Source organism: Agrilus planipennis, unplaced genomic scaffold (assembly GCF_000699045.2).
Source record: "Agrilus planipennis isolate EAB-ADULT unplaced genomic scaffold, Apla_2.0 scaffold65, whole genome shotgun sequence".
Lineage (NCBI taxonomy): Eukaryota > Metazoa > Arthropoda > Insecta > Coleoptera > Buprestidae > Agrilus > Agrilus planipennis.
In genome coordinates, this window is record NW_020439271.1 from 785,899 (window position 1) to 799,226 (window position 13,328).

The following is a 13,328-nucleotide window of genomic DNA, read 5'->3' on the forward strand; positions in this document are numbered from 1 at the left end:
TCAGCCAATCTGGGCCAAACGAAATATCTTCCAGCTTCTCGAACTTGCTGTTTTACAATAATTCAAATTTCCCAAACTTTTTACGTACGAAAATTTTTACGGAATGAGTCAATACATTAATTACTTTCACATCCTTATTTATTTAAGCAACTATATTTTATATCTAACGGTACCTATTCTGGAATATTTGAAGAGGTATAAAAAGTACAAAAAGTACCCCAGTTAACGAGACATCGATGATTGAGAACCGCTGCGTTATCTCATCGGAAGCGTTAAGTGACGCAACATTCATACCTACTGGTGACCTTCGCGACTGCTGGTACACAAACAAGACAGTTGCACGTGTAGCAGTCAGTTAGTAGTAGCCTGTACACTGTGGTCAAAAATAGTTTGAGTATGATAATATCAAACAAACAACAATGTAATCTCACGCAGAATATGTGAACATGGTTGCCACATATATGGATGGTGCAATTGGAGCAGTTAGGACTTTCGGTAAAGTCATTACCCTCATGTTTATGTATATCACTGAGTGGTGCATGATGGCTCGCTCCATTTCATTTTCATGTACCTTCATCTCCCTTAATTTTTATGAAGTACTGTTCAGACGTAGTGTATATGAGTTAATTTATTATTTATTTAATGAAACCTTAAGTAGTATAAGCAAAATTGTACAAAAAAGGCTCGACGTCTTTTCTCGTGCTAATTAAGACAAAAGTTATTTTGTTTTATTGTCTTTAAGGACTGATTAAATTCTTGGTCAATTATTAACTTACCGAAACTATTTAATACTTGTAGAACTGCAATTTTTGGTAATAGAAGGTGATTATATTTTTTACATACCTATTTTTGGTCATAAATATAAGAGAATAAAAGTAAAGTTCAAATTAAAATATTTACGACTTCTTCATACGGTAACTTATTTGAACTCCTTTTGAAACGAAGATGAAAATATTATCAAATTTTCTTTATAATTTAAATAGAAGCAAATGTGACAAATTATCAACTAGGACATTTTTTTGTTACTTACTAGACTAGATTTCGTTTTGGTGTAAATCAATTAAACGTTTTGAGAACTGAAAGTTCAATTGCTTTATATATATTGATGTTGTAAAGTTTTCAAACTGAGGTTGCCACTTATTATTATCATATTTTTTTATTCAATAGTTGGTGTGTGCAGGGAAAAATGCCCATTGAAAATGTTAGTTATTATTAAAAGGGCCCATTGTTTGGCTCATTTGTACAGGGTTTCTCATTAAGTAAATTATAAACCGTGGTGTCGTTTCCTTCTTTGTTTTCTTTTCTTCAAGTAGTTGAACCTTCGCAAAGAAAACAGGTGTAAGAACAATGACCATCATTATCAAGTATAAGCGGGAGCACGATGTCTACCTGGAACACAGTAAATTACCGCTTAACATGTTCCCATTTGTGTTCACAATGCGATCCCATAATCTCTTTCATCGTTTCCCGGAGCCTTAGGAATGGACACTCGAAGGGGCGGGGGATGAGGGTACGCAACTGAAGCCTACGGCATGTATAGCGGGCTAGAGTGTTGTGTAAATAAACTTTTGTTTCTCGAGAATATTAACGTTTACCTACTGAGAAGCAACTCGTCCGTTTCACCGGACCGGTTGCACCATCACCACCTCCGTTTCGCCCGGACTGCTACTACACAAACGGATGCTACTGCAAAAGAGCCTGCTGCTTTCCTTTGACAGAGACTGTCTAAAGACCCTTTGGCGTGCAACGTTCACACCACGCTGGGCGCTATACATAGTATTCCAACTCTATCAATTAGTGTAACTAGCCAAAGCATCGCGTGCACAAGGATAGGTTCTTGGGATTAGAGTGAAGTGTATCCCAAAATTTATGCCAATGTTAAAAAAAATACAATAGATAAACAAGAGAAACTTAATGCCAACAAAATAAAGGAAAACGAAAAATAACACTAGCAAACCCACTGAGTTTAACAACGTTTTAAGCGATGGGGGTGAATTATTTGGCTTAATTTGTGCTGAAAATCTGGCAAAAATGTAGTGGATGGTCTCATGAAAAATATGTAGGCGTCGATGTGCACCTACTTACATGTACCAATTTTGTTTGCAGGATGATAATTAGCAACTATCTAGAAAAATAGAACAACCAATCCCTCTCTAGTTTAGTTCTTTATCTTGGACCTATTCATTATTAATTAATTATTTTACTTTAGTATTTATTTTCGTAAGTAAACCATATGTAAACACTGTGAGTGTACTTTAAAGTTTAAATAAATGACTGTAAAAAGTGCTCTTGTGAAGATTGTAATAACTAACCCTGGCGTCCCTTACTATTATTAGCAATGAGTGCGACAAGACTCCTCGAAAAGCAAAATTTGTTCGTCCATGAAAAAGTAGATCGATAAGAAACATAAAACTAATCAAGGACGACCGTGAAAACCTAAGAACTTCAGAATATGACGACTTATTTATCAAATCTAGGCATATTGTCTACTGTTATTTGAAGTATTTTAATTAAAAACGGGTACTAGTCATTTGGTTTATTTTGGACACAATTTTCTAGTAGAAAAAGTAAATATTTACTGGTTTTCGCCTGTGCGATTTTAAAACGTCCTTTTATAATTTCTTTTTCCAATTAATGTTTCAAAAGAGTTTCTCTTTCTCCTTTTGTTTCAACCGTTCCTTTTGTGTATATACGAATTGAAGAGAAAATTTCCACAGTTTGTTATTCTTTTTAACGACACCCGTTTAAGGAATCGCCACAACGATGCGAAGGTTCCGCTACCGAAATCCGGAATACCAACGCGTTTTCACCAACAGTCGCTGTAATGCAGCGTTCTTTTTCAAAGAAACGCCACTAATCGAAAAGCGTATTAAATTAACGCATATCAGTGCCCTATCAATAAACACTGAATACAATTTTCGTCACGAATAAATCGGGTGTGCGGAACTAAAGTTTCGCCGCTTGCAAATGTGTTCCCCAACGCCAACGTTTCGCGTCGGTGTGGCGGATTTTTTATAGTGTAAAACGAATCTCTGAAATTAAATCGGAGCAAATGGATTGCGTAAATTCGGACGAGATTTAAAGCTCTTAATTAGTTATTCACGGAGTTGGTGAGTTAAAAAGTGCACCAAGACGTTTTACTAATTCTAAACCATCAAGTGTTAATTTTCGAAATTGAAGTCATTTTTCCTTTACATTTCCAGTTGAATCTCTTGAAACAAAATGCTTAGATGAGTTTTAAAACAATGCGAATCGTCCGTTCGAGAACGCCGACTAAGATACAGTAAACAAAAGTAAAAAGCAGAAAATTAATCACTGACACGTACAAAATTTAATTTAAATTTCTTTGTTCTACGTATTCTTCTTTCAACGCAATCTTTATTACAAATTTAGATAGGTAGAACAAAATTTTATTATACTGTAATGAAAATATTTAATAAAAATGCAAATAAGTATTGGATAGAACATAAAAAAAATACCAAAAGTTAATGGGTGAACGCATAGGTTTGTTTGATATATAAAAATTCACAATCGTCTGTCAAAATAAAAACAAAATAAAACAAAAATTAGCTACAATTACAAAATGGATGAATTATAAGACATTGAAAACATCTCGTATATTTTAATAGTCTACCTATATACTACTTGGATAATATCAGAATTCAAAATTTTGTCCCACATCCAGCATAATCTGCTCCTGTTCATACATCTACAGTCACTATTGAATAAATAATAACAATGGAGTCGTTAATCAATTAAAGTATCAAGTGCCCCTTTGTCACACAACAAAAACAATAAAATTAGGTCGTTGTAAGTTTGTTTACACTGTAGTAAGAAGACTATAAATAGGAGAAGAAAGTTGCAAAAAGTGTTATTGGCAGTAAACACGGCATATGAAAATGTAGCCATGATAATCGACCATTGCATAATGTAAAGGATAATTAAATCCTTTCCTAATAAGGAGTAAAAAGCATACTACGCCTTAGGCTGACAGTTTCCTTTCACTATTATTTAAAGTGTGATATCAAAAGCTTTTTGTTACAATAACGTTTACGAATTTTTATAACCACACAGTTTATGTTTTGAATTTAATATGTTTTGAATAATTTTACGTAAATCAACATCATCATAAGGTCGTCAGTTCTAAGATTAGTTGGACACGCACCTCCACTCTTTCCTATCCTGAGCTAATCTTCGCATTTTCTAAAACTCTAACAATCCTATCCTTAAGTATTTGCGAACAATAATCTAGTCCAGGTCTACCTCTACCCTCCTAACTCCAGTTTCTGTCTCTAATATGTCTGACTAGACCTTCATGCTTGAGAAGGTGTCCTACCAACCTATCTCGCCTATTTTTTATTAATTTCCATAGAGTCCTCTGTTCTCCTATTCCTTCTAATATCTCTTCATTTCTAACCTTCTCTATCCACGATATTCTCCTCATTCGCCTGTAACACCACATTTTGAACCTTTCTAACTTTTTTTTTCCGCAGCGCCCCCCGTCTATATTTCGCACTCGTACAGCACCACAATCCAAACATACACCTTCAGCAATCTTTTTCGAATTTCTGAATTAATTGTTCGCGAGCATAGACGTGATTTCTTTTTATTGAAGGCGACTTGACCCTGCGCTATCTTCTGCTTTATATCCCTATTCCTCCTTCCGTCCTAACTTATCTGACTTCTCTACTTTTTCCTCCCTTGCATATTAGTATTTTTGTTTTAGTTTTACTACATAACTGCCTGGTGCTCTTTATACAAACTAAGTACAAATATTTATTTTTAAAAATCATTTTTTTCAGAATAATTCTGTTGGTTCCTTTATGTCTTTTATTTGGTTACTTTTATCGTAGATTTAAGACCGTTAAAAAATGTATTGTAAAGTGTAATTTTTTTGCGCATTTTTCAAAAGAAGGGAATAACAAATAAGCAAAAAATTTCCATGTCAGAACATCTGTTCCCATTTCTTNCCATAGAGTCCTCTGTTCTCCTATTCTTTCTAATATCTCTTCATTTCTAACCTTCTCTATCCACGGTATCCTCATCATTCGCCTGTAACACCACAGAAGTGATTTCTTTTTATTGAAGGCGACTCGACCCTGCGCTATCCTCTGCTTTATATCCCTACTACTCCTTCCGTCCTGACTTATCTGACTTCCTAGATACCTTTTACCTCGTTACCTGGTTCTTTCTCTACTTTTTCCTCCCTTGCATATTAGTATTTTTGTTTTACTTTTGTTTATTTTCATACAGTAGGTACTGTTTTGTCAATACCGCTTACATTTTATTTAAAGCTATCTCCAACTCCTCCTTGCTAGATGCTAAATCTAAGCATACTTATCTTTTGCCCCTATATATTTATTCCTACAGTTGTACTGTCTTTAATGATATTGATGGCGTCTTCAATGTAAAGATTAATAAGTAGCGGTGATAGTGTGCATCCCTGTCTGACTCCCTTCCTAATATTTACTTCTCTACGTTGCAGCCCTGGCTCGTATAACTGCCTGTTGCTCTTTATACAAACTAAGTACAAATATTTATTTTTAAAAATCATTTTTTTCAGAATAATTCTGTTGGTTCCTTTATGTCTTTTATTTGGTTACTTTTATCGTAGATTTAAGACCGTTAAAAAATGTATTGTAAAGTGTAATTTTTTTGCGCATTTTTCAAAAGAAGGGAATAACAAATAAGCAAAAAATTTCCATGTCAGAACATCTGTTCCCATTTCTTAAGATATCCATTTGTTGTTACAGGCGCCGTGAAAGCGTATACAGAAGAGAGTGAAATTGACAGCAGTATTAGCGGTCTCCCCTATTTCGAATTCAACGTTCCTCGGAATGTCACAACCACAGTGGGACAAACAGCTTTCCTCCATTGTAGAGTTCAGCAGTTGGGTGACAAAGCGGTGAGTTGTTTTTAAAATTTTTGATCGCAAAAGAAATTATTAATGCCTATCGCAGCTAGCCAAAAGTCTCACCAAAAGGGCTCCAAGCCCTAAGCTGAAAGTCTTTATTTAATGTGTTTGGCTTTTGAAGCTCCAATTACATTTTGAAATTGAATTAGTAATTAGTTCTAATGAAATTAGATAAAAAAATCCCTAAGGACTTTGAGGCACATTTTCAATCTCAAAGCACTAAAGCCCTATCCAATTATGATGCATACACTTGTAGGTGAAGTATGTCACAAGCGCTAAAAACCGCCACCAGTGATTACAACGAAGCTGCCAGAGGAAATGATAACTACGAGGGATGTTTCCAAAATGTTTCCAAAGTTCTGGGAATTTAGCTATAATTTTTATTATTTCATTAATATTACAATGTAGTTTTTCAACATAAACTTTTTAGGTGTCTCCTCAATCCACCTATTTATGACAAGTTTTACGTCAGTTAAACTTTCAAATCGAACACCCCGTAAAGGTTTTTTCAAATCTAGGAACAGAAGATAATCACTGGGTGCAATATCCGAGGGACAAGTTGGGTGCAGAAGTAATTCCCATTGCAAATCGTTCCAAACATCGTTCGTTTTTCTTGCAGTGTGTGGTCTTGCATTATCCTGTTGGAATAACGGACGCTTATGCAACATTCCAGGCTGTTTTTTGACAAGTGCCTGTTGCAATGGTCCGGATATTAAATTCGAATAATATTCTGCGTTAATTGTGATACCTTTCGCCAGATAATCCATGAAAATAATCCATTCGCAATCCCAAAATACACTAAACATTATCTGGATGGAGAATCGTCTTCTAGTGGTTTTCTATAAGTTTTAAAATAATTGATCCATCAATAAACAGTATTTTTGTATTCTGCAGACTCACCAAATACTCCTTGCAGACGCTGAATAATATCTGATGTTTTCACACCTTCTTTCCACAAAAAGAAAATTATTGCTTTTTGAGATTTTGCTGTGTCTTCCATGGTTTCAAAAACAATGCTATAAATACGCGTATATATCAGTCGAACATCTAAATCACACTGAACAATATTGCACTAGATAGTTGCATAAACATGCCAAGACTTGTCTAGCACCAATAACATTTCCTATAAGTTCTGCGTACTTTAATTATAGCACAATTCTCAGAACTTTGGAAACATCCCTCGTGTATAGGTAGGCAGATTTTACCACTGTACATATTACAATGATTACTGATTAATAATTTCATTACGTGATAGCTTTTATAATGAAACTAACAAGTTATTAGATACTAATACAGTGGAACCTGGATAAGCGAGAAATCAAGAGACCCGAATATTATATTGACATAAATAAATGGCAAAAAAAAATTTTAGATTATCATCAGTGTTAGATAATAATTTCATATTTTAAAGAGCTTGCTGCTTAAGTTATACTTTTTTTGAAATACCAAAATTTTAACGGTACAATTTTTGTTATTAAATTCAATTTATGCAGTAAGCAGAAAATATAGCGTATCTACACCCTTTTAAGAGGTCGTTTGGTAGAATTGATTTTGTTTCTCTACAAATGAAACAGAAAGCAAAGAATGCTGTACCTAATAAAATAAAGAAACCACTTTAAGATATAAGAAAAAAATACTTGATTGACAAATTATCGACGACGCAACTTATATACGTGATAAGCACTTAAATTAATTAATAAGAACGTTTAAGTTATTGGCCGCAATCGGAACTATCAGATGCGGAACGCGATTTTTAAATTAGATCTCATCAGCACGTCTGATAGTTTCGATAAATACCTGCCCAAAAACTTTAACTTTTTTAAGTCACAACATTGATGCATATAACTAAGAACCAATATTTATTCCATATGAGCAGTTCATACCAAAAAAAAAGAAGAAAAAGTATCTCAGCGTTAGAAAATTCTAGACAGTAGCAGTATTATTATATCATTATAAAGTTAAATCAGTAGCACTCCACTGAGTTGTTACTGCAAACTTTTTTGAAATAGTATTCAGTTATTTTTCTGGTTTATGTAATAAGCCAAACCTCTCCACCGCTATGATGAGAAAACGTGACCTAGAGTGTATTTGTTGTTTATTATAAAGCAAATTTGTTTTCTCTCCTTTGTCGGATTTTTGTACGTGAACAATTTTTGCTATAAAACTGCGAATGTACAGATACCTAACAACTGTTCCTTTTCTGCATCATGTATAGCTCAATAGGTATATGTAGATTTAGCGTGTTCTACAAATACCTATATTCAATGAGATAATTGATTGACTAAAATCGAGATGTTCACGAAAGTTCACAACAAGTTTTTACTGTCTTAATTTCTTCGTCTTTTAACTCTTTCTATTTTACACTCATTAAAATCGATTCAATAGTGGTATCTTGGAAATGTAACGAATCAACGATCGATAACGCACTTTTGGATCAATGAAAAATACAAAATAATTTTGGCAAATCACTCGTGGAGTCGTGGTTACGCTATAGTACCTAAGACTTCTTAATTTTTTCGCTTTCTGCATAAGAGACTTAGTAAAACCAAACAAGGTGGAATATTTTACTGAATTTTCTTATTTAGTACTTGTTGACATAAAATAAATTTGAAAGTAATTTATCTAAGTTGTTAAAAGCTCAATAGTCTTGACGCATCACGGTCTGGGTACTTCTGGGATGTAAAATGAACGATGTGCAGTCGAAATTAAACCTTCCGGTACGAGAATTCGTTAAATTTACAAAGAGATTTTCATTTTGCCAACGATAATAGCACTTAAAAGTAATTAAGACGTTATTATATTTCCGACCGTTTTATCATTCGAGGACCTTATTAAAATTCCTCCTGAGGCTCCGTCTTAATAAGAAACTTTTTCCATCACCTTAGAATCTAACAGACGATTTAATTAAACGCCGAAACGTGCGACTTTTTAAATGCTAAATTGATGGCGTAAAATTACAAATAAGGGCGACTGTTTAAATACTAACGAACGAAATTATACATACTAAGTAGACGTATATACCCCACTCCCAATGTTCCCTATAGGTCCATCTAAAAGCACTTCACTGCATGGAAACAGATCGATGGTGAGAATTAAATGCAGACTTTAAAATTATCTATTTCTCCATACAATAAAAATTGTAAAGCTAATAAATTTTAAAATTCATAATCGTTGTATGAAATATAAATTAAAATATCATCATAGTCATACTAATGTCATCAATCCAAGAACTAGTTTTGAATCAATATTCACATGTCCCAAAAAAAATTGAAGATCCATAATAACTTCTCTGTTAAGTCTTTCACTAGCACCTACATCTACTCCTGCTTCTAGTATGTTTTTAGTTAGTTTGCTAGATATTCCTTAATGAAACTAAAAATTTCCTCATCGATAATAACTATTTACGAACAGTATTCTAATCTATTAGGTCTTCCATCACCGTCTACATCTGCTCCTGCTTCTGGTATGTCTTTAGTTAGTTTGCTGGATAGTCCTTCATGAAACTAAAAATTCCCTCATCGATAATAACTATTTACGAACAGTATTCTAATCTATTAGGTCTTCCATCACCGTCTACATCTGCTCCTGCTTCTGGTATGTCTCTGCTTAGATTGCTGGATAGTCCTTCATGAAACTAAAAAATCCCTCATCCATAATAACTATTTACGAGCAGTATTCTAACCTATTAAGTCTTCTAGTAGCACCTACATTGGCTCTCAATTGTAGTATGTCTCTAGTTAGTTTGCTGGAAAGTCCTTCATGAAACTAAACACATCCATAATATGAATTTACGAACTGTATTCTAATCTATTAGGTCTTCCGCCGGCACCAACATCGGCTCTTAGTTCTAGTATGTCTCCGGTTAGTTTGCTGGATAGTTCTTCATGAAACTAAAAAATCCCTCATCCACAATAACTATTTACGAACAATATTCTAATCTATTAAGTCTTCTACTAACACCTACATCGGCTCCCAGTTCTAATATGTCTCTAGTTAGTTTTCTGGAAAGTCCTTCATGAAACTAAAAAATCCCTCATCCACAATAACTATTTACGAACAATATTCTAATCTATTAAGTCTTCTACTAGCACCTACATCGGCTCCCAGTTCTAATATGTCTCTAGTTAGTTTTCTGGAAAGTCCTTCATGAAACTAAAAAATCCCTCATCCACAATAACTATTTACGAACAATATTCTAATCTATTAAGTCTTCTACTAGCACCTACATCGGCTCCCAGTTCTAATATGTCTCTAGTTAGTTTTCTGGAAAGTCCTTCATGAAACTAAAAAATCCCTCATCCACAATAACTATTTACGAACAATATTCTAATCTATTAAGTCTTCTACTAGCACCTACATCGGCTCCCAGTTCTAATATGTCTCTAGTTAGTTTTCTGGAAAGTCCTTCATGAAACTAAAAAATCCCTCATCCACAATAACTATTTACGAACAATATTCTAATCTATTAAGTCTTCTACTAGCACCTACATCGGCTCCCAGTTCTAATATGTCTCTAGTTAGTTTTCTGGAAAGTCCTTCATGAAACTAAAAAATCCCTCATCCACAATAACTATTTACGAACAATATTCTAATCTATTAAGTCTTCTACTAGCACCTACATCGGCTCCCAGTTCTAATATGTCTCTAGTTAGTTTGCTGGAAAGTCCTTCATGAAACTAAAAAATTCTACATCCATAATAAGAATTTACGAACTGTATTCTAATCTATTAGGTCTTCCGCCGGAACCAACATCGGCTCCTAGTTCTAGTATGTCTCCGGTTAGTTTGCTGGATAGTCCTTCATGAAACTAGAAAATCCCCTATGCATAATTACTATAAATTTGCGAACAGTAATCTAATTTACTAGGTCTTACACTATCACCTACATCTGTTCCTAGTTCTAGTTTGTTTCTAGTTAGTTTGCTGGATAGTCCTTCATGAAACTAAAAAAATCCCTCATCCATAATAACTATTTACGAGCAGTATTCTAATCTATTAAGTCTTCTAGTAGCACCTACATCGGCTCTCAATTCTAGTATATCTCTAGTTAGTTTGCTGGAAAGTCCTTTATGAAACTAATAAAATTCCACATCCATAATAAGAATTTACGAACTCTATTCTAATCTATTAGGTCTTCCGCCGCCACCAACATCGGCTCCTTGTTCGATTATGTCTCGAGTTAGTTTGCTGGATAGTCCTTCATGAAACTAGAAAATCCCCTATCCATAATTACTATAAATTTGCGAACAGTAATCTAATTTACTAGGTCTTACACTATCACCTACATCTGCTCCTAGTTCTACTACGTCTCTAGTTAATTTGCTGAATAGTCCTTCATACAGTTTCTGACCGAGAGTGTATTATTACAAATTGTTTATTTATTAGATTAGTGTTGATATTTCATAATGCTCGCAAACAACCAAAAATTGGGGTAATTACCGCATTGTCTGTGTATTCAATATTCCTATTCTGAAACGTTAACCATCCGTGAGAACAATGCCATCCTGGCAGATTACGAAACAAAAACGGTCAGTTGGCAAAATTGATATGCAAGTTTCAATGCTTTCACAATATACGATGCATCTGCTTTGTTTTGTTTGCAAGTCACGATCAGATCGATTACTTCTTTTCGTCATTCAATCGGCCATACGTACATAGGTAGTAAACGCGAATCAAAGAACGGCGTGCATAGCGTGTAAAATTTAGCTAAACCACCCGACAGAGCGAATATGAACAACAAACTGTTTTCCAATTTCGTAGTTCTGCTCATTTACGCTGACCGAACGATTCTCATCTTACACGGTCGATGCAGCATTTTTCCCGTTTAAACAGTGCAAACAGCGTCCGAAACATTCAACTGCAATATTACAGTTAGATACCTACCTTATTGTCTACTATCATAGAGCGAATTGAAAGCTTGCCATTAGGTAACGTCAATAACAGTCGCCAATAAAACTTTACATTTTAAAATAGCCTATAGTAGGTTATACAATAAAAGCTCTTTATTCGGCGGGTATACGTTCCATAAATAAGCCACGAATACAGAAACCGTGGATATGGAATGGTAATTAGTATGGAATCATAAGGGATACATTCTAAGGTTCCAAAGTAAAACCGATATGTATCAAAATAAAATCAGTTTTTTGAGAAATTCGCAATTAAAATTAATAGTACAGTACACACTCAAAAGATGCCGATACATTAAACGAATTCAGTAGTACACGCCCCGTAGAGTAAAAACATGCTATCCGTTCTAGATATCATGAGTTTAATGTTTAGAAGAGAGCTTTGAAATTTTGTAATAAGATTGAAAAAGCTTTGTTCTAAAGCCTGTCGAAGGTCATTTTTTAATTTTTTGATTTGTATTGAAAATACGTGTTCTGTAAGAAGCATTAACTTTAAGCACTTGTAAAAGCTGTTAATGACCACATTATTGAAAACTAAAAACGTGCCGAGTTAGTGTGCACCTATGTCTGTTACCATACAAAAAATTACCTATTTATCTCGCAGCGTTAAATCACAATGTTTAGAATAGAAACCCATATTTTCGGAAAAATTCACAGTAGGCACGAGCGGTCTATTGCGGTCAATCTCCTTAATAAATGACACCGAATCCTTTTCTATTTACCGATTGCATCCGCGAATAATGAAATTTTTAGCCGCCAATAATGAAAACGAGAATAAGGAAACCGCGAATAAGAAACTTTTACTGTACAGTACGAATTTACTATAATACGTATAGTATTGTGGGTGATTATGGACGATGAAGAAAAACTCTTTGTTGAACAGAGAAGTAGAGAATTTATTTTACAGAAAATGAAGATGAGTAAAAGTGAATAGCGAAAAGTCGGTAGATGTTAATATGAAGAATGGCTGAGAGAGACTGGTCTTTGAGGGTGCAGAAATTATGTAACGAAGTGAAAAGTGAATATGCACATGTGTTTTTATTTTAGGGTACAGCTCTTGAAAAGAAGGAACCGTCGACTTTCGTTCTCAGAATTTTCTGTCGATCGGTTTTTGTTAGTATGAAATAGGATACTTTATGTGGGTTAGGTATAGATACATTCAAAAGGCAGGAAGTCAGATCCAGAAAAGAAACTGTTAACATGCTGTTAGTAGAAAGGCAGTTCGTTAGAATATTTACAAGTTGAAGAAAAGCAGAAGTTATATATATACAGAGTGTTACATATTATTTACAATGATTATGATGATATATCTACAAAACAAAAGACTAAAATACATAGTGTAATAGGCGAGGGTCGCCACAGTACCCCCCTGCTAGTGTTAACGAACTATAATTTAAAATTGACAAATTAAAATTGTGAGTGTGTAAATCGTTATATATATCTACAAATATACATGTTATACACAATTAATCTGTAGTCTGTCGGGAAAATGCACATGACGGCCGTATC

At 34.2% G+C, this 13,328-nt stretch overlaps 1 protein-coding gene across 3 annotated transcripts in view; it reads left to right on the forward strand.

The window, feature by feature from the left end:
* Positions 1-13,328, forward strand: part of LOC108734125 (zwei Ig domain protein zig-8) — a 495,980-nt gene that overhangs the window by 369,946 nt on the left and 112,706 nt on the right. For all 3 annotated transcript variants that reach the window (XM_018465534.1, XM_018465536.1, XM_018465535.1), the window contains one exon: positions 5,754-5,905. In XM_018465534.1, coding sequence (XP_018321036.1) covers positions 5,754-5,905 — 152 coding nt within the window. The remainder of the gene's footprint in view (positions 1-5,753; positions 5,906-13,328) is intronic.